The 22,840-nt window shown below is 37.5% G+C and overlaps 1 protein-coding gene across 9 annotated transcripts in view; it reads left to right on the plus strand.

The window, feature by feature from the left end:
• The window catches only part of BTRC (beta-transducin repeat containing E3 ubiquitin protein ligase), a 182,111-nt gene that overhangs the window by 50,837 nt on the left and 108,434 nt on the right, over nt 1-22,840 (plus strand). For 7 of the 9 annotated variants that reach the window (XR_003797006.1, XR_003797005.1, XM_029245096.1 and 4 more), the window contains exon 2: nt 1,706-1,813. The exons of the other annotated variants lie outside the window; for them this stretch is intronic. Coding sequence is in view for 5 of the 7 variants with exons in the window: in XM_029245096.1 (XP_029100929.1) it covers nt 1,706-1,813 (108 nt within the window). In the remaining 2 variants the exon portion in view is untranslated. The remainder of the gene's footprint in view (nt 1-1,705; nt 1,814-22,840) is intronic. 9 annotated transcript variants of the gene reach the window in all.

Raw genomic sequence — 22,840 nt, forward strand, 5'->3', positions numbered from 1 at the left:
AAAATGAATTTGTGCTGTTGAACCTCATGGGTATTAGATACTATATTCTCCTTAAAGCACTGCAGGCCCCTTGTTGCAACATTTCAATCTCTTTTTCTGATTCTTTCAGGTAGTAGAAAACATGTTTCAGGCATTTAAAAACATGCTGTGTATGCTTTTTAAAAGCTGGTAAACTCATTCAGTTGATTAACAGACTTCAGTTGTAATAAATTATTGGCCCACCGTTTTTTGGAGTACTTTGCAGCATACTGTCCTTATATCAGTTATAGATAGTGTGAACAATGAATACCATATTTTGTTTCCTTAATATTTCTCCAACTAAAGTGTTTTAAGAAGAAAAAAAGTCCCACGATGATAGTAAATATTTCAAAACTTATAAAGTTTAGTATTATGTGTACTGACTGTTATATTTCAAAATATTTTTCTGTTTTTATATGTGCTGTGATCAGGTATTTAGTTTTTTAGTATTATTAGACTGTAATAGCACCCAAGTTGATGGACAGAGCTTAAGCCTGGGATACATTGAGGGAAACCTAAAGATTGTAAAAATTCTTCTAAAAGATACAGTGTTTCATAAAGCTACAGGAGGAGTACCACTAATATTGTTTAATTAGTACTACTAGAACTCATAATTTCTACCTTGTTTTTTGTTTGTTTGCTACTGAATACACTATATGTATATTCACACTTACACATTTGTTTTTGTTTTTTTAGAAGGTTTTAGGACCAGCAGCTTTTGGGGTTCTCTTTTTTTCCTCTTTTTCTGTCCCTGTCTCTGCTTCTTTCTTTCTTGTTGTTTTCCCTTCTGTTTGGATTGCTTCCTGCCTCCTCCCTCCAATATTCCCACCCCCCTTAATCCATCTGGAAAGATGAAGAGGCAGCTGCTATGGTGACTATGCATTTTGGTTAATAGCAGACTAACAAGACACATAAAACATATGCAAACTGTGCAGAGTTAGTTGCTGTCAAAGCGGTAGGGGTATAATACTTTATCTTTTCCTTCTCCCCACCTTCTAAAAAAAAACTTTAACTTTCCTGTTATATTTTGTCTTCTAAGTTACCATTTCTAATATTGAAATGCTACCATGAATAATTCCTTTTTTCTGCTTAGTCTGCACAATATTTCACTCTGTGGTGAGTTTATGGGAGATGAGTTGAGGTGTGTAGAGGAAAAGAGTTGATTAATTGGGTTAAGAAGTAGATTTCCTGGGCTTCCCTGGTGGTGCAGTGGTTGAGAGTCCGCCTGCCGAGGCAGGGGACCCGGGTTCGTGCCCCGATCTGGGAAGATCCCACATGCCGCGGAGCGGCTGGGCCCGTGAGCCATGGCCGCTGAGCCTGTGCGTCTGGAGCCTGTGCTCCACAATGGTAGAGGCCACAACAGTGAGAGGCCCACGTACCGCAAAAAAAGAAAAAAGAAGTAGATTTCCTTTAGATTCATACATGGAAGGCGAACAGGGATAAAAATTTTTATTAAATATTTGGCTTCTTGACCTATAACTTTTTTTTCTTGCTTTTTGGCCACTAGTGTCCCTTTTGAGTTTCCCTCTGGGGTTAGAACTAGTTAGTAGTATGTTTCTTGAAGATGTGTCTATCATAAAGGCAAGCTGCAACTGGAATATTGTATTTAGCCAAGCCTTGAAAATTCCTGTAATCTGTGCCATCCTGTCTCATACTGTCCCATCTCATAGTTGTCCTCTCTCTGCAGTGCTCTATGCCCAGGTCTCTGTGGCTGGGCTGCTCCAGCCTGGCGGACAGCATGCCTTCGCTGCGATGCCTGTATAACCCAGGGACTGGCGCACTCACAGCTTTCCAGGTACTTTCTCTGTCTCTGTGGGTTATTTGTGGTCATTAGTATGTGTGTCTAATTAATTGGTGTGTCTCTCCTTCTTTCCCATCCTTTACTTACGTTCACTTTTCTCCTTCATGTTGCCTATATTTCACATCACTCAGTTCTCTAATTTATAATGTAGATCCAGATCCATCCACTCTTGAGACATTTTTATTATCATGATTGGTTTGCCAAAATTGACATAGCGCAACTTGACTTGTTGGTTTTCATACCTAGTAGAAGTATGATAGTGAATAAATAATAATAATAAATAGCATTTATTAATAATATCAATAATTAATTAATAGCATTCAATATGTAATGTTTGCTCTGGACCTACATAAAGCCAATTAATCAATCAATTAATTACAACCAGTTGCCTGGGCACCTTCTTGTGTTTTTCTTGTGATTACTAAAAATATAAAGTGCTCAATTCAGAGTGTCTCCTGGCTACTATACTATTATATATGTATGTGTTTGTATATGTTCTTTTGGGTTTTTTTAAATAAATTTATTTATTTATTATGGCTGCAGTGGGTCTTCGTTGCTGCACGCAGGCGTTTTCTAGTTGTGGTGAGCGGGGGCTACTCTTCGTGGTGTGCAGGCTTCTCATTGCAGTGGCTTCTCTTGTTGCAGAGCACGGGCTCTAGGCACACGGGCTTCAGTAGTTGTGGTGCGTGGGCTTCAGTAGTTGTGGCATGTGGGCTCTAGAGCACAGGCTCAGTAGTTGTGGTGCATGGGCTTAGTTGCTCCATGCCATGAGGGATTTTCCCAGACCAGAGCTTGAACCCGTGTCCCCTGCATTGACAGGTAGATTCTTAACCACTGCATCACCAGGAAAGTCCCCAGTTACTTGGCTTTAATGAAAATACTTACTTTAATGTAAGTATTTTAGTGATGATGATGCTGGATATTTGTCCTTTGCAAAACTTCCTTTGCTTGTCTTATGAGATACAATATGGTGAAGGGCATAGGCTTTAAAATTAGTTAAATCAGAGCTTATATACTGTCTGTCACTAGTGGTATGATCTTGAGCAAGTCATTTTCACCCTAAATTCATCTGTAAGTGGAGACTATAGTAAGGGCATGCAGTAAATAGTTGCTGTTATCATCCTTATCTTCATTGTCATTGATATTATTGCTGTTAATGTTAGAGAATATTGATATCCTGAGAGTATCAATTTATTTCAAACATAGTATTTTTGTTTGTTTGTTTTTTACTATATGTCATATTGATGAAGTTTTGGCTCTCAAGGAACTCAGTCTAGCTTTTTGGTTTTTTAAAATCTTAATGGTGTTGCAATGAGTTTCACCAGACTGCAGTCTGAGATAACAGTCCCTATAAGACTTCCCTCCTTCAGATACCAGTTGTAAGGAGGGCCCCCCCCACCGCCCTGCCTCAGGTTTGGTAACTCACTAGAAAGGACTCAGAACTCACTGAAAGCTGTTATATTCACAGTTTATTACAGGGAGAGGATACAGGTTAAAATTAGCAAAAAACGAGACATACAGGATAGAATCTGGAGGGAACCAAATGTAGAAATTCCTGTCATCCTCTCCCCATGGAATCATGGATGGCATTACTTCCTCTGGGCCACTGTATGTGACAGTACACACAGGATATTGTGAATCAGGGAAACTCACCCAAGCTTTTTGTGTACAGAGTTTTTATTGCGGCTCAATTACAGGCTGCTCACATGGCTGACTTTTAGTCTCTAGCCCCTCCTGTAGGTTACACTAATGCTTTTAGTCTCTGTTCCTTCTTAGGATTGGAACTGAGTGTGGCTCAAAGCCCCCATCATGAATCACATTTGTCCTGTGGCCAAAGCCCCCAGTCAAAGTTCTGTTAGGTAAGAAGTTCCAGGGGGATACCACCTGCCAGTAACCAAGGGGAAAGACCAGGCCTGTCTTTGGGTAAGAGTAATTCTTCAGTACACAGGGGTCATGTACTCCTTTGAGAATCTGATGAGAACTACTGAACTTAGAAAAGTACTCATGACATATAGGCAAAGTTTTATTTATAAGTTTTACATATTATGATTATTATATTTATATTATCTTAAGCTATTAAATTACTGTTTATTTTTTTAACATCTTTATTGGAGTATAATTGCTTTACATTGTTGTGTTAGTTTCTGCTGTATAACAAAGTGAATCAGCTCTACATATACTTATATCCCCATATCCCCTCGCTCTTGCGTCTCTCTCCCACCCTCCCTATCCCACCCCTCTAGGTGGTCTCAGAGCACTGAGCTGACCTCCCTGTGCTATGAGGCTGCTTCCCACTAGCTACCTGTTTTACGTTTGGTAGTGTATATATGTCCATGCCACTCTCTCACTTCGTCCCAGCTTACCCTACCCACTCCCCGTGCCCTCAAGTCCATTCTTTATGTCTGCGTCTTTATTCCTGTCCTGTTTCTGGGTTCTTCAGAACCTTTTTTTTTTTTTAGATTCCATATATATGTGTTAGCATACAGTATTTGTTCTTCTCTTTCTAACTTACTTCACTCTGTATGACAGTCTCTAGGTCCATCCACCTCAGTACAGATAACTCAATTTCATTTCTTTTTATGGCTGAGTAATATTCCATTGTATATACATGCCACATCTTCTTTATCCATTCATCTGTTGATGGACACTTAGGTTGCTTCCATGTCCTGGCTGTTGTAAATAGTGCTGCAATGAACATTGTGGTACGTGACTCTTTTTGTTATGGTTTTCTCAGGGTATATGCCCAGTAGTGGGATTGCTGGGTCACATGGTAGTTCTATTTTTAGTTTTTTAAGGAACCTCCATACTGTTCTCCATAGTGGCTGTATCAATTTACATTCCCACCAACAGTGCAAGAAGGTTCCCTTTTCTCCACACGCTTTCCAGCATTTATTGTTCGTAGGTTTTTTGATGATGGCCATTCTGACTGGTATGAGGTGATACCTCATTGTAGTTTTGATTTGCATTTCTCTAATGATTAGTGATGTTGAGCATCCTTTCATGTGTTTGTTGGCAATCTGTATATCTTCTTTGGAGAAATGTCTGTTTAGGTCTTCTGCCCATTTTTGGATTGGGTTGTTTGTTTTTTTGATATTGAGCTGCATGAGCTGCTTATATAGTTTGGAGATTAATCCTTTGTTAGTTGCTTCGTTGGCAAATATTTTCTCCCATTCTGAGGGTTGTCTTTTCGTCTTGTTTATGGTTTCCTTTGCTGTGCAAAAGCTTTTAAGTTTCATTAGGTCCCATTTGTTTATTTTTGTTTTTAATTCCATTTTTCTAGGAGGTGGGTTAAAAAGGATCTTGCTGTGATTTATGTCGTAGAGTGTTCTTTGTTTTCCTCTAAGAGTTTTATGGTGTCTGGCCTTACATTAAATTACTATTTAAATTACATAACCCCCAAATCCCCCAAACTAATAAGTTCTATTAAGGAAATGTTGCAGGAAGGGGGACCCCTTCTAGGGCCTGAGAGTGGGCTCTTGTCTAACACTTGTCTGGGGAGACACACGTGCTGACAAAGCAAGAGACATTTTGGGAAGGGGTGCCCGGGCAGAGAGCAGCAGGGTAAGGGAACCCAGGAGAACTGCTCTGCCACATGGCTTGCAGTCTCAGGTTTTATGGTAATGGGGTTAGTTTCCGGGTTGTCTCTGGCCAATCATTCTGACTCAGGGTGCTTCCTGGTGGCGCGCGCATCACGCAGCCAAGATGGATTCCAGTAGGAAGGATTCTGGGAGGTTGGTAGGACATATGGACTGGCATCTCCTCTCTCCTTTTGACCTTTCCCTAATTCTTATGGTTGTTGATAGCTTGTCAGTTTCTGCATTCTTTACCAGGATCTCCTGTTGTAAGGTACCTCATGCAAGTGGTTACTATCCGGCCTGGCCAGGGCAGGCAGTTTCGGTCAGTGGTTACCCTAACAGAAATGTGCAGGGAGCCATAAGAATATATTAAAGAGGAACCTGATTTAACCTGAGGGTGGGGGTAAGGAAGATCAGGTAATCAAGGTTTGAGTTAAGAACTGAATGATGAGTAGGGATTAGGCAAAAAAGGAGGTGGGGGAGAACATTTCAGGCCACTTCAAAGGCCCTGAGGACAGGTGGGGTTTTGTGCATTTAAGGACTCTGCTGGAAAAAAAAAAAAAAAAAAAAAGAAACATCATTTCAGAGAATGAGGAGAATAGAGTTAGGGAAGACTGGGGAAGCTTGATCATGGCAGGATTTGTCGGCCATTGAATGTTTCATCTTGATGCTAAGAGTACTAAGCTGTTGAAAGTATTTTTTAAAATAAATTTATTTATTTTATTTATTTATTTTTGGCTGCATTGGGTCTTCGTTGCTGTACGTGGGCTTTCCCTAGTTGCGGCAGGCAGGGGCTGTTCTTCCATGCGGTGCGCGGACTTCTCATTGTGGTGGCTTCTCTTGTTGCGGAGCCTGGGCTCTAGGCACATGGACTTCAGTAGTTGTGGCTCGTGGGCTCTAGGGTGCAGGCTCAGTAGTTGTGGCGCACAGACTTAGTTGCTCTGCGGCATGTGGGATCTTCCCGGACCAGGGCTCGAACCCGTGTCCCCTGCATTGGCTGGCGGCTTCTTAACCACTGTGCCACCAGAGAATTTCCTGTTGAAAGTATTTAAACACAAGTTTGACCTGATCAGATTTGCATTTAGTTGTATTACTCTAGCTATCATAAAGATAATTTCAGTAATTGAGGAAAGAGATGTGGGCAGTTTGGTTTTGATGTCAGGACTCCTTTGCACTCTTAAAAATTATTGAGGACTCCAAAGTGGTTTTGTTTATATGGGGTATATCTATTGATATTTATTATATTTGAAATCAGAACTGAGAAAAATTTAAATACTAATTTATTCATTAAAAATAACTGACTAAAATAGCTACAATAAATCCATTATATGTTAATGCATATGAATGTTTTTATTTAAAAAAACCTATTTTCTAAAACAAAAATTTAAGACTAGCATTGTATTACATTTTTACAGTCTCTTTAATGTCTGGATTAATAAGACAGCTGGATTCTCATGTCTGCTTCTGCATTCAGTAAGTTGTCATGTGGTGTTTTGCTTGTAATACATGTAGAATTCCAGCCTCACACAGATACATAGTTTGAAAACATAGAAGTGTTTTAATATCCTTTTCGGGTAGTTGTGATTTCTTAAAGATTAGTTGTAGTATAGAATCTGAAATATATCAATGAACTTCTTGTGCTCTATTATATTAAAAGCATTGGTCTCAGTGTTTTTAACAAATCATGCTGGAACAGTTGGACATCTATATGCAAAATAATGAACCTTGACTAGATATATTGCACCATATTCAAAAATTAACTCAAACTGGATTGTAGACCTAAATATGAGCTAAAATTATAAAACTACTAGAAGAAAATGAGTGAGAAAAAAATTCGTTGTGACTTCACATTAGAAAATATTTTTTCGAGAAGACAAAAAACATGAACCATAAAAAAAAATAAGTTGGACTTAATCACAGTTTAAAACGTCTGATTTTTAAAAAGATACTGTTTAGAAAATGAACAAGTAAGGCACTGACTAGAAGAAAATATTTGTAAAATACATATTTGATGAAAGACTTGAATTCAGAACTCTCACAAAACAATAAATAATAAGATAAACTACCCAATAAAAAAGGGCGATTAATGAGCAAAAAATTTGAATGGATATAATACCAAAAAAAGATACACAGACAGCAAATAAGCACATGAAAAGATCCTCTATATGTTTAGACATTGGGGAAATGCAAATTCAAACAATAGGAAGACACTACATTGCCACCCACATGCTTCTCCCCACCCTGGAATGTGGGGTGGGAATTCAATAGATCCTAGTAGTTATTGTATCCTAGCTTAATATGAGAAATGTTAGGCTAGAAAATTCTTTGAAAGCAGAAGCAATCTCTTACACTTATCCATTGACCTCCTTTTTAGTAGTTGGGGCTCAATAAAAACTGATGATTTGAACTATGTTAGGTAAGTGGTAAAGATAATCATGTGCAACTAAAAATTGTACAAGTCAAAATCATCTGACTTGGACACTAAGATATGAAGAACAATTCAAAATTTCTTTCAGCCTAAAACAATTTTGAATCTAAGGCCAGTAGGAAACATTTGTGAACAAAATTACCATCACTGTCAGGGCTTTATTTAGTCTTAATCAAAAAAATCAACAAATATCTATTTTTTAAAATATTGAGTCCCCTTATAAATTACTGTACTTCTGGAGTATATTGGAGACAAATTGATTTAGAGATTTTTGCTGAAAAATTCAGAATAAATTGGTGTGTGGGCCTTGAATTGTATTGCAGGAGTGAAATTGTGTGACATAGGCAGAAAAGAGATGCTTAAAAAACATCTTAGGAAAGAAGCCCAGAGGCCAGTATATGGTGTGGTGGTTAAGAGCCCTGGTCAAACCCAAGTTCTTGTATCTTACGCACAGTAAGGCCAAACAAACTGAACTGTCAGAATTTGGAGCAGAAAAAGGTTTATTACAAGGGCAAAGCAAGGAGAATGGGCAGCTCTTGCTCAAAATTTGGTGGGGAGGACTGCAGGGTGTGTGACCTTTCTCAGATTGGTTGGTAGTGTGATAACAGGGTGGTGTTTCAGGAATCTCAATCATTAGCCTTCTGGTTCCAACCAGTCTTGGGTCCATGTGGTAGTTGCTTAGCTTGAAGTTACCATCTTCCCCCTGGGTGGGGGGGCCTTAGTTCCTGTAGATGAAACTCAGAGATGTGTATCAGATTGTTATGTATATCCCTTGAAGAGGAACAAGGACCCTGCCCCATTGCTGCACTATCCTTTCTTGACTCCTTTCCTTTGTTTCTTCATTTCCTCACTTAATTAGTAACTGTTTGAATCTGCCCATTGGAACTCAGGGAAGGTCTAGGAAGCTGAAGGCTTTTTTTCCTGCAAACAAGAAAAAGGCTTTTGTACCAGGGAGGGCCCTGTAGGGTTCTGCTCAGTTTCACCCTGGCACCAGACTGCTTGAGATTTGAGCCTGGCTCTGTCTACATGTAACGTTGGGTACGTACTTGACTTCTCTATACCTCAGTTTCCTTATCAGTTAAGTAGGGATGATAATAGTATCTATCTCATAGGGTTGTTGTTAGGGTATGAGTTGACTTTTATTAAGTCCTTATGAAACCATGCAACTCAGATAGAGACTTAAACCCACTGTCTTTTAATTGAGGTTACACACCTGGTCTCAGGACTTAATGAAGCTCAGGTTCTTTATGTCTCATCACAGAAAGAATTCAATGAGAGACAAAGTGATAGGTAAGAAGTGGATTTATTTATAGAGAAGACACACTCCACAGACAGAGTGTGGGGCATCTCAGAAGGTGAGAGGCCCTGAAATATGGCTTGATTAGTTTTTATGGGCTGGTTAACTTCATAGGCTAATGTGTGGGAGGATTATTCCAACTATTTCAGGTGAAGGGGCAGGGATTTCCAGGAGTTGGGCTACTGCCCACTTTTTGGTCTTTTATGGTTAGCTTCAGAACTGTCATGGCACTGGTGGGTGTGTCATTTAGCATGCTAATGTAGTACAATGAGTGTATAATGAAGCTCAAGGTCTACGGGTAGTTGACTCTTCCACCATCTTGGATCTAGTTAGTTCTAACCATTTTTTGTCATATCCTGTGGCTATGTCATTCTTTTAAAGGTTGTGCCCTGCCCCCTTCCTTCCTGTTTCACTTAGAACAGGGTCCGGAAGAGAAATGGGTTCTATATTATCAGAAAACTGCACAGAGGACTAGGTTTGGAAGCTTTCAGCAAATAATGTTTCACCTTGGTATAAAACAGTACACTGTTGAATTAAATCTTTTTTTTTTTTCATACCTTACAGCCCAGTTCTGTATCATAGCAAAGCCTACACTTGGTTCAGGTATTGAGAAAATTTTGCTTTCCCCAACATTGCTATAAGTATGAATGTTTATTTTTCTTTTCTTATCTTCGGAGAAATCATTAAGTTCTCTGTAGCAAAAATGGAAGAAATGGGCTTATATGCTGGTTTTATTCTATTAATCCAACAGTTTGTTCTATGTCAGGTTCATTGTGCACAGGTGCTCAATATTGCTGATTGACTAATTGGCAGATGTAGACTTAAGTCTAGTCTTCCCTGTTTCCACTACTAGAATTAAAACAATCTTAGTACATTTGTATCTTTCTTGCTTGGGTTTTGCCTTATTTAGATTTTTGTTTATGTAAAAATTACATACAGTAAAATATACACATCTTGTGTACCCGTAGATGAATTTGACAAATGTATACATTTGTGTAACCTCACTCTCAAGATATAGAGCATTTCCATAATCTGAGAAAGTTCCTTTGTATCCCCTCCCAGTTAGTACCCATATCCCATATGCAATTACTGTTCTGATTTGTCACTGAAGATTAGATTTGCCCGTACCTGAACCTTATATAAATGCAGTCACAGAGTATACATTCTTTCGTGTCTGTTTTTTTTTTTTTTTTCTGGCCGTGCCACACGGCATGCAGGATCTTAGTTCCCTGACCAGGGATCATACCCCTGCCCCCTGCAGTGGAAGCACAGAGTCCTAACCACTGGACTGCCAGGGAATTCCCTGTGTCCTCTTGATCAGCATAATGTTTTTGAGATTTATCCATTTTGTTATGTTTATCTGTAACTTATTCTTTTTTATTGCTAAATAAATTCCATTGCATTAATATACTACAATTTGTTTTTCCATTCATCTATTGGTAGACATTTGGATTGTTCCTATTTTTGTCTACTATGAATAAAGCTACAGTATACAGTTTGTATGTCTTTTTGTGGACATGGATTTTTATTTCTCTTGGCTTAATGCCTAAGAGTGGAATTGCTGGGTCATAGAGAAAGTGTATTTTTAACTTTAAAAGATATAGTTCAAGTAATTCTTCAAAGTGGTTGTCCCAGTAGGAATACTCATTTCTACTAATATTGCTGAACATGTTTAAGGAAGTGACTTACTAATAGTTTCATAGTATTTTTTCTTTGAAATTATCACAAATGTTTAGTGAATTTGAAGCACCTTCGAAGTAAAAATTCTGTGACAATAGAAAAGGAAGAGCCATAGAGTTGTTGCTGAATATGTTGTATTATCCTCAGTATCTCACATGGAAATGGCAACATTGGGGTGGTTTGATTATTGACATTACAAACCACACATTTTAAACTTCCCTGGTGGTTCAGTGGTTAAGCCACCACACTCCCAGTGGAAGGGACATGGGGTCGATCCCTGGTCAGGGAGCTAGATCCCACATGCTGCAACTAAGAATTCACATGCTGCAACTAAAAGATCCTGCATGCTGCAACTGAAGATCCTGCGTGCTGCAACTAAGACCCAGTGCAGCCAAATAAATAAATAAATATTAAAAAAAAAAACTAGTGGTAAAGAAGATGCTGTAAATATTATTTAAATAGATTCTTTGAGGACCTGTTTAGTTTGAACATATTTTCATTTCTATCATTCCACTGTTTTGTCCTGGAAAGTCAATAGGTGATTAAGAGGATTTCTGTTGATTAACAGTGGGTGTATTTTGTGTAATCATTTGTTTATCCTCAGCAAATGGCAGTCGTAATCTGTACTATTAAATGAGACTGAGCAATAGAAAGTGCTTAAAAATAGCTGAGTAATTCAGATCCTTTATTTTCTTTAGACATTAAAGAAGAAGAGAAATTCTAACAATAAGAATATAGGTTGGGACTTCCCTGGTGGTGCAGTGGTTAAGACTCTGCGCTCCCAATGCAGGGGGGCCGGGTTCGATCCCTGGTCAGGGAACTAGATCCCAGAAGCATGCCACAACTAAGAGTTTGCATACCACAACTAAGGAGCCAGCAAGCCACAACTTAGGAGCCTGTGAGCTGCAACTAAGGAGCCCGCGAGCCACGACTAAGGAGCCTGTGAGGCACAACTAAGGAGCCTGCTGGCCGCAACTAAGGAGCACATGTGCTGCAACTAAGGAGCCTGTGAGCTGCAACTAAGACCCAGCACAACCAAATAAATAAATAAATATTTTTAAAAATTGTACTCGTCAGTGCCTTAAAAAAAAAAAGAATACAGGTGGATTTATATGGCCTTAGAATATTTTAGGTGTCAAGTATAGCTAGTAATTTTAAGGAATTTTTGAGCTTGAATCATATAGTATTTTAATATTAGCTAGGGTCCCTTGTCAAAGGTTGAAATTGTTGAGGATTGACTTCAGGAGAGATTATGTAATATATTTTACTGTTTAAGAATACTTAGATTTCGGGGAACTATATTCAGTATGTGATAAACCATAATGGAAAAGAATATGAAAAAGCATATGTGTATGTATAACTGAGTCACTTTGCTGTACAGCAGAAATTAACACAACATTGTAAATCAACTATACTTCAATAAAATTAAGAAAGAAAAATACTTAGAAGTCTACTAAATCTTACCATCTGCTACATGAAATGTTAATGTGGAGCAATACTAGGAAAATTAAGCATTATTCAGAATATATGTATATATACATGTATGGAAGCCTTATTTTACATTTGAGGTTTTAGGGGAATATGGATTATCACACTGAATGTAAATGAACATGTAAAACTTATTACAAAACAGCACTGTAAGGAAAATTACCCCATGACAAAAATGCTTACTTACCAAAGTCCTAATTGACCACCCTCCCACTGTATATAAATCATCTCAGTACTGCATACTTTCTATTTAATAAAAACTTCAGTTCCTTTTGAACGCTCCCAAAGACATTCTGTGAAGCCACCATTACCCGTATACCAAAACCAGATGAAGACACTACCAAAAAAGAAAATTACAGGCCAGCATCTTTGATGAATGTAGACACAAAAATTCTCAGCAAAATATTAGCAAACCGAAACCAGCAACACATAAAGCCATGACCAAGTTGTATTCATCCCAGGGTCACAAGGATGGTTCAACAGTGTCATACTAATCAATCAGTGTCATACACCACATCAACAAACGAAAGGACAGGGACTTCCCTGGTGGTCCAGTGGTTAAGACTCCGTGCTCCCAATGCAGGGGGCCCGGGTCTGATCCCTGGTCAGGGAACTAGGTCCCGCATGCTGCAACTAAGACCTGGCACAGCCAAATAAATAAATAAATATTAAAAAAAAAAAAAAAAAAGAAGAAAGGACAAAGACCACATGATCATCTCAATAGACACAGAAAAAGCATTTGATAAAATGCAACATCCATTCATGATAAAAACCCTTACGAAAATGGGTGTAGAGGGAACATATCTCAACATAATAAAAGCTATTTATGACAAACCCACAGCCAATATAATACTCAATGGTGAAAAGCTGAAAGCCTTCCTGCTAAAATCTGGAACAAGACAAGGGTGCCCATTCTCACCACTTCTCTTCAACACAGTATTGGAAGTCTTAGCCACAGCCATCAGACAAGAAATAAAAAAAAGGTATTCAAATAGGTAAAGAAGAGGTAAAATTGTCATTATATGCAGATGACATGATACTATATATAGAAAACCCTAAAGACTCCACACAAAAACTACTACAACTGATAAACAAATTCAGCAAGGTAGCAGGATACAAGATTAGCACACAGAAATTGGTTGCATTTCTTTACACTAAAAATATCAGAAATGTAAGCAAACAGTCCCTTTTGAAATTACATCAGAAAACAAAACAAAAAAACCTTAGGAATAAACCTCACCAAAGAGGTGAAAAACTTATATGCTGAGAACTACAAAACATTGATAAAAGATATTAAAGATGATTCAAAGAAATGGAAAGTTATCTCATACTCTTGGATTAGAAGAATTAATATTTTTAAAATGGCAACACTGCCCAAAGCAATCTACAGATTTAATGTGATCCCTATCAAATTACCCATGATATTTTTCACAGAACTAGAACAAATAATCCTAAAATTTATATGGAACTATAAAAGACCCAGAATTGCCAAAGCAATCCTGAGGAAAAAGAACAAAGTAGGAGGCATAACCCTCCCAGACTTCAGACAATACTACAAAGCTACAGTAATCAAAACAGTGTGGTATTGGCATAAAAACAGGCATATGGATTAATGGAACAGAATAGAGAGCCCAGAAAAAACCCCATACATCTATGGTCAATTAATCTTCAACAAAGGAGACAAGAATATAAAATGGGAAAAAGAAAGTCTCTTCAGCAAGTGGTGCTGCATGTAAATCAAAGAAGTTAGAATATACCCTCACAACTTGTGCAAAAATAAACTCAAAATGGCTTAAAGACTTAAACATGGGACTTCCCAGGTGGCCCAGTGGTTAAGAATCTGCCTTCCAAAGCAGGGGACATGGGTTCGATCCCTGGTCAGGGAATTAAGATCCCTGGTCAGGGAATTAAGATCCCACATGCCTCGGGGCAACTAAGCCTGCACACCACAACTAGAGAACCCGTGTGCCGCAACTACAGAGCCCACATGCTCTGGACCCCACGTGCTGTAACTACTGAGCCCGCACGCTCTGGAGCCCATGCACCACAACTAGAGAGTCCACGCACCACAATTACTAAGGCCACGCACCCTGGAGCCCACACGCCACAACTAGAGAGAATCCCACGTGCAGCACTGAAAGATCCCGTATGCTGCAACTAAGACCTGGTGCAGCCAAAAAATAAAAAAATAAGTAAATAAATAAATAAACATCTTAAATGTAAGATATGACACCATACGACTCCTAGAAGTGATCATAGGCAAAACATTCTTTGACATAAATCTTATCTACCAATGTTTTCTTAGGTCAGTCTTCCAATGCAATAGAAATAAAAATAAACAAATGGGACCTAATCAAACTTACAAATTTTTGCACAGCAAAGGAAACCGTAAACAAAAGGAAAAGACAACCTGTGGAATGGGAGAAAATATTTGCAAATGATGCAACTGACAAGGGCTTAATTTCCAAAATATACAAACATCTCATATAACTCAACAACAAAAAAACAAACAACCCAACTGAAAAAGGGCAGAAGACCTAAATAGACATTTCTTCAAAGAAGACATACAGATGGCCAATAGGCACCTGAAAAGATGCTCAACAGCGCTATTAGAGAAATGCAAATCAAAACTACAATGAGGTACCACCTCACGCCAGTCAGAATGGCCATCATTAAAAAGTCTACAAATAACTAAAAGTCTACAAATGCTAAAGAGGGTGTGGAGAAAAGGGAATGCTCTTACACTGTTGGTGGGAGTGTATTGGTGCAGCCGCTATGGAAAACAGTATGTAGGTTCCTCCAAAAACTAAAAATGAAGTTGCCATATGATCCAGCAATCCCATTCCTGGGCATATACCCAGACAAAGCTATAATTTGGAAAGATACATGCACCCCTATGTTCATAGGAGCACTATTTACGATAGCCAAGACGTGGAAGCAACCTAAATGTCCATTGAGAGATGAATGGATTAAGAAGATGTGGTATATATATATATATACAATGGAATATTAGCCATCAAAAAAAATGAAATAATACCATTTGCAGCAACATGGATGGACCTAGGGATTATCATACTAAAGGAAGTAAGTCAGAAAGAGGAAGACAAATACCATAAGATATCACTTACATGCGGAATCTAAAATATGATACCAATCAACATATCTACGAAACAAAAACAGATTCACAGATATAGAGAACAGACTTGTGGTTGCCAAGGGTACGGAAGGGAAGGAATGGGAGTTTGGGATTAGCAGAGGCAAACTATATATATGGGATGGATAAACTACAAGGTCCTACTGTATAGCACAGGGAACTATAGTCAGTATCTTGTGACAAACGATAATGGAAAAGAATATGAAAAAAATATATATATGCATAACTGAGTCACTTTGCTGTACAGAAGAAATTAACACAACATTGTAAATCGAGTACAATAAAATTTAAAAAAAAATTCAGTTCTTTTTTGTGCATATGTTGACATTTGACCTATGTTTATCCTAGCTATACTCCTTACATTAGGAGTTTGCATATAGTGAGAAGTCAAAAATGTTTTTGTTTTGTGTGTGGGGAAACCCTACATTTTCATCTGTTTATAAAACTAACTTATTGTTTATAGTAGAATATGTAAACTATTTGGTAAATATGTAAACAAGAAAGTATCACTCATACTTCTACTTTAAGATAATCATCAATCAATATGCTAGTTTCCTTCAGTCTAGAATGACTTATCCATTTATGCATGCATGTACACACACAGGCATGCCCAGGCAAATATAATTTTGTTTTAAAATATATTTATTATTACCATTTTATTATAAAATTATAAAGCAAAATTAAAATTTAATAATTATAGAAAATACAGAGAAGTAGAAAAAAGGAAATATTTTAATGTCCTCCCAGATATTACTATTTTATTGATAGTAATACTTTCTGATTTTCAACTTTATTCTGTACTTAATTAAATTCTATGTTCGTCACCTGGTTACATTGATTTTGGTCACTCTATCCCATGTAAGTTTTAGCCATTTCAAATTCATAGTTCTCCAAAGGTGCTGTGTTCTCCCATGCTCTGTGTCTTTGCATATCCTGTTTTCCCTACCTGGAGAACGCTACTGAAAACACTTACCTTCCCTTACCCGCTGTCTCCCACTTTTATCTACCTGGCTAATTAAATTCCACAGTTCGCTCAAGTTGTTTCACCTCTAGGATAAAGGCCCTCACTGATCTTTTCACTCACCCGCCTTAACGTAGTCAGAGCATCTGTACCAACAGCATGCAATAGATACCTCTGTCATAAGCACGGATATGCTTATTGTGATTGCTCAGTTCCTTGAGAGCAGGACTATATTTTGTTTATATTTCCAATGTCAAGCACAGTATAAGTGCTTGATACAGAGTATGTGCTTTATGAATTTTTGCTGAATGAATGAATGGACTTAGATAATTTGAAGAAAATTATTAAATAACATATATAGGGTGGGAAGAGAGAAAGCATTGAATTGCTGGGGGTACCTGCACATACATACACACAAGTGTTCTGTATTCAGAAAGAAGTCATGATAATTAAACAATCATTCCAAAGACTACACATTTAAATGGAAAAAAGGAAAACATGCTGAGTCTGATTTATGGGCAGATTTATACCTTTGGCTTTCATACAACTCACACTACGATGATCCCTTCTGAATTGGATTTTGTATGTTGAATTTGGACTCTTGTTGATGAACAAATGCACATTTCAAGCTATTAAATAGTGGCCCTGCCAGCCAGCTAACAGTTCAGTTTCAATGATGTCAACGTCTTTATCTTCACAGCAGTGTGTTTGTACAATTATTTGACTTTTATTGCATTTTACCCTTATTCTATACAAGAATAGACACCGGGAGAATTAAAATGATCATAATGATAAACTACAGTCTACAGAAAGGATGGAGATCATTAGGGACACTGAAAGTGACCCTTTAGCCTTGACTGAGAACAAAATTAAAGTATATGTGCAAAATGTTGGAAATATATTATTGAAGATCATTTATTAAAAAGGAAGTATAATTATGGATTTTAAAACATTTTAGCTAAAATTGAAACTTATTGTTCAGCTTCTACCCTTTCAACTTTTATGTATATTTAACTAAGAAAAGTTAGAGATGACCTGAATTTGGTGTATTTTACTTTATGCTAGAAATTGTCTTGGAAGAATGACACCATTAGGACTGATTTGTCTTTCAGGATGCCTACTTGCTTGTTCTAAATACTCTGTTTTAAGTTTGGTAATAATAGATTCCTCCATTGCTAAGTATTTTGATGTGTTTGTGATTTAGGTAATGTTCATTTACAGGCTAATTTGCAACATTACCTAATATCTAGCTTAAACAAGATCATCTTATTGTGAGATGATCAGATTTCCTTAAAAAATTTTTTTTGTTGTATTTCCTGATGGATCTGAAAAATTAAACTTTTCACTCCACAAAGAGGGCTTATTGCTTTTATGTTGAATAATGTCGGATTTTACCTAACTGCCCTAACTTAACATGACCCCTAATGGCAGAAGAGAGAGTATAGGTACCCCAGGGCGCCTGGAGTTGCCCCAATATAAGAAGCACAGACCGGAAAAATCAAATTGATGAAAACTTTAAGGGTGATGGGATCCTCTGTGGATGTACTGTCCTTACCAGAGAAATTCTTCCTGTGGGCAGTTAAGGCTCACCTGTATCCTCCGGAGAGGTACATATTACTTTCTTTATATTTCAAGATTACCTTCTTGTTATTGCCATCTGTGTGCTGAGTAGAGGCCAAAGTACCACAGGAGTTCCTTATGTGCTATTCAGGAATCATTGTTGGTTGTTTTGTGACTGCCTGCCACAGCCATTTGTACCTTCTTTCACTATTGTGCTGTTTTATGTGGTAGTGTTTTATTGTCTTGCTGTCCTTCCTTGTGTTAGTTTTTAGACTTGGTATTTTATGTGGACTGTCAGGATATGGAATCTTGGTAGACAGGCAGCATTTAGGAAACTGTCATTTTTCATGATGAGAGAAACCCAGGTTATTTATTTAGGCCTCATTGGGGGAAAAAAAAAAAAAGACCAATCTCTTGACTGTTTAGCTGCTTAGGCCTCTGAGAATTGCAGTACTTTACCATTGTGGGGTGATACCCATGAGTTCTGTTTTTCCTAAGAGTGATGTTGAATAGCTGTGAGCTTTTCTATATTCTCTGGCTCAGCCCTCTGAAAACCAAGTCTATATTTTGAAATAGTTATTTGGGCCTAAGATGTAGTACATCATCATGAAACGGGATTTTGCAGTGTACTTTTCCCTGCTGGGTTGTCTGTCACCTGCGTTTTAAAGTTCTCAGGTGTACCATTCAAACTCTCAGAGACCTTTGTCGCAAACCTAGTATCTATGGCTTGGTATGAATTAAATTGGAATTCTGTACCCAGTAAAATTGACATAAAAAGAGTAAATTCATTTTTACATATGATCCTTTAGCAAAAAGTTCACATCTTAACCTGATTTGATCTAATTTTTTTGTGTTAAAGATCATAAACAGAAGAGAAGGTATACAGGGATAAGTACTCGTTTTATCTTTTTATGTTTCACACACACAAATATATATTGCAGTATTTAAAACTAGTTTATGCACAGCTTTTGTATATGAACATGAGAAGTTTTATATTTGAAGGAAAGCACATGATTAGTTTTACTAAAATATAGTTGCTATTGTTCATTTCAGTTTCTACGCTTTGCATGAGCTGTGTTTTGGGGAGTGCCTGTTTCTTTACTGGTAATAAAACATAAGGGAAATTTCTAGTATAATATTAGTATATTTCCCCTAGATTTTTACATTGTCAGGTCATTAATTTTTTTTAAGCATTTCAGTTGTAGCATAGTGCAGTCCTTTGGGGAGAATTGGTAAAATGAGGATAAAATGGGTACAGGATTCCAACAGCTTGAAGATAACACAATATTTGACCAAAATCTCTTTTGTATTCCCTACTCTGGTTCTATTCCAGTAGTCTTGGAAATGTGCCTGCAGACTATTTACAGTGAGATTATAAAACCGAATCATGATTTTGGTGAATAGAAGCCAGAGCATGTGGCTCCAGCACCCTAGCTGGCAGTAAGCTCTCCCTAGGTTTATGAATGTAGTTAGATGGCCCCCAACTGTTTACAAGACAGCAGAGGTGAGATCTTTGATTGACAAGTCAGAAATGCATTAGATCATTCTCTCTGCCAATCTCTGGTTCATGCTGTTAAAAATGTCAGCCTCCAAGTTTGAATGGCAGCCTGAGGGCCTTAGAAGCTTTTTGTTTTCAGAGATGGAAACACAAATTGGATGTGTGCCTGAGCGCTTCATCCTGGGCTGTAATTTCATCTTTTAGCTAAGAACCACAAGGTACATGAGCAAAGCACCCTGTAAACAATAATACTGTGGAAAAAAAATAAACAAGGTCGTGTTTCTGGTACGTTGATCCGATGGTGTCCTGACCTCTATCACGTTGAACATCTCCACTCTGATTGCTGTTCCCTTTGGCATTACAATGAGAGAAAGAGAGACTGACATAGGAGGAAAAGATTTAAAGTTGCAGTGTTGTTGCACATTCCTTGTATTGGCTATGAAATATTGAACTGTCAGAATGTGACACTTGGTTTTTTAAGCAACCTTTCTTGTTTGAGGTGTTTGCAGTTCATTCCTTTATCCCCCATTTGTCTGCTTTCATTGATAGGTTTGGAAGTAGTTGCCTTAAATGCATGAAAAGGGACAATGTTAAAGAGAAGTAGTGCTGATGGAGCCAACAAATAAACTTAATACTGGAACATAAATGCAGGCTGTGAGGTGTGGGCAAAAGGAGACTAAAGCTGGGTTAGTAAACTAATATTGGGGTTTACGGAATACATTCTATTCTAAGGAGGAATCAGCTTAGGTCCTGGTTCTGTTTTTGTGGAGGCAGGAAGTTGGGAAGGTGGTAGTGGGTAAATATAGGAAATGGAGTGACATAGTTTGTTAAACTGATAGCCTTCTATATGGCAGTATTGCCAGTCAAATAAAAATTAACCCAGCTATGTTATTTATTCCTCTAATTATTCACAGTTTTGGCAAGTGGTTCATTATTGAAAGCCTTAAACGTTTGGCAAGAAAAAAATACCTTTTTTTTAAAATAAGTGCCGAATTCATATTTATAGTAAGGTTGATGAATAGATAATATGTAAGAACCATTGTGTTTGTATTTGTACAGCTTAATGGCACATGAATAGAAAATTTTTGTTGAGAAAGCCAAATCATAGATTTCTTGGAAAATACATTCTAGTAATAGAATGAGTTTTCTATTGCTATTTAAGTTGCAGAATATCTTAAAACAACATATTTTATAGAAAAAAAATTTCTTTCGTTCTAAGAAAACAGCTCTATTGTCAGATATGTGCTTTTATCTTAATTCATTTTGGGGGCCTAGACCTTACAAGTAATTTTGAGTGAGAATGACCTTTTGGAATTCTTCTGGAGTATGAAAAAGTAGGAGTTTGTGTTGAAAGTACTTGAATTAACTCTTATTGATGCTTTTAAAGCACAGCTGTTTAGCTTAGTCTTCTCCCTCTGCAAATGTGAAAGGCAGGAGCTATTCTCTATCATGAATACATAGTGAAATGCACTGGAAAAATGGTGGTAATCATTCCTGACATTTCTTAATTCCCTGCTTTGAGGGCATGCTAGAAAGAGGAGATGGTATTTGTAAAATAGTGTCCTGCTCCCTTGTACCCAGAATTATGTCCTCACTTACCAAGTACAGCACAGAGAAAGCAAGGCAAAAGGGAGGGATATTGAGAATTACTTACTGTTGTTTTAAGTATTGCTCTATATTTTTAAAGCATAAATATTGATGTAGATTTGCATTTAAGCTGTGAGAACCCAGTGTCTTGACTCAATGGGGGAGTTTTCAAAAACCATTCTTCTACAAATTGATTTCTCATTGGCTGATATCCTGAGGATAAGTAAAAACAAACCATTCTTTTCAATCTTGGAAGAACAAGAGGAGTGCAAGTGCTTATCTAAGAAATAAGACTAGAAATATCTACATTTATGGGACCTCCTAAATCTTAAAACAGAGAAACTGTACAAATTTTCTTCTTCCTTGGTGTATTATCATGCAGCAATCACTATGAAAATGCCTCACAGCCCATGGGCTTTTATACAGCCACTCCTCCATAATAATGATTAGCTTTATTACTTAAAGTCCAGGCTTGCATTATAAGCAAAAATTAGTATATTCATAGAACCATAGAATTTCAGTGTTGGAAATGATGTCAGAAGGCCATCTAGTTATATATAGGAATCCTTTATGAAGTGTTTTTGGCAAGGGGCCATCTGATCTCTGCCAGATCACTGCCATTATTGGCAAGCTGAACTTCTTGAGGCATCTTGCTTTCTTCTTCACTGTTGGTTCTGTTAGAAAATTTTCTCTCAAGGAGTCAAACTTCTTACTCACCTACCATTTGTAGTAATACAAAGTAATTGTTTTCTTTTTCATGTATTTATATGTTTGAGGATAGCTATCATGTTGCTTATATTTGCTGTGCCCAGAGTGAATATTCCTGGTTCTGTTAGTATTTCTTTGGAAAATGCTAATAATCATTCCTGTCATTTTCATAACCCTGTATTTTGATGGAGAGTGTTAATCATTCTGATTGTCCCTCCTTATGAATGCATTCCATCTTGGCAGTGTCCTTGTTACAATGTGGCATGCATAACTAGAGGCAGTGCTGCAAAAGTGTAGAATACAGTGACGCATCTTGTTTTGAACATAATTTGGGTTATATAATTTAATTACTGCAGCCTAAAATTGAGTATATTTCTTTGGTGTAGATGATGGAAAAATCGCTAGGAACTTAGCCTGAGTGTGTTTCTTCACCTTTTCTTTGAAGTCAGAAAAGCATATGTAAGTACTTTGATAAATGACACAATGTAGTGGCATATTTGAGTGGTACAGGTATTTTAAACCTAGCTCCAGTTCTTGAAGATGGTGAACATCTGCTTAGAGGTATTGTAGAGCTCCACAATGCACTAATTGAATTACTCTTTTCTGGAGTTGCTGACTGCACTAATTGAATTAGAATCAGTGTATGTGTGTGTGTGTGTGTGTGTGTGTGTGTGTGTGTGTGTGTGTGTGTGCACGTGTGCGTGTATGTGTGTGTGTGTGTGTGTGTAACTGAGATAATTCCAACCTTAACAGGAGAGACTGGGGGAGATATGAATGATGACGTGTACTGTGCTGCTATCTAATGGCAGCGCATGGAAGTACTGCCTGGTCTCCAGGGAAGACAGAATGTAGTCATCTGATCTAGCGTGACCTTAGTCTAACCCCATCCAGTTTAGTTCAGAAGGTCTCAGGATGTATTTTTGTAGTTCTAAATCTAAGAAGAAAGAATGTGATTAATTTACCTATTAAGAATTAAGATATGTTTTATTAGGCATAAAGTTTTTTACAAAGTATTAAGTCTCAAATATTCAACTGAATTAAAAACGTCTAACTTCTAATATCAGTATAATTGGTGAAAACAAATC

This window comes from Monodon monoceros, unplaced genomic scaffold, assembly GCF_005190385.1.
Source record: "Monodon monoceros isolate NGI ecotype Baffin Bay Population unplaced genomic scaffold, NGI_Narwhal_1 Super_Scaffold_4, whole genome shotgun sequence".
NCBI lineage: Eukaryota > Metazoa > Chordata > Mammalia > Artiodactyla > Monodontidae > Monodon > Monodon monoceros.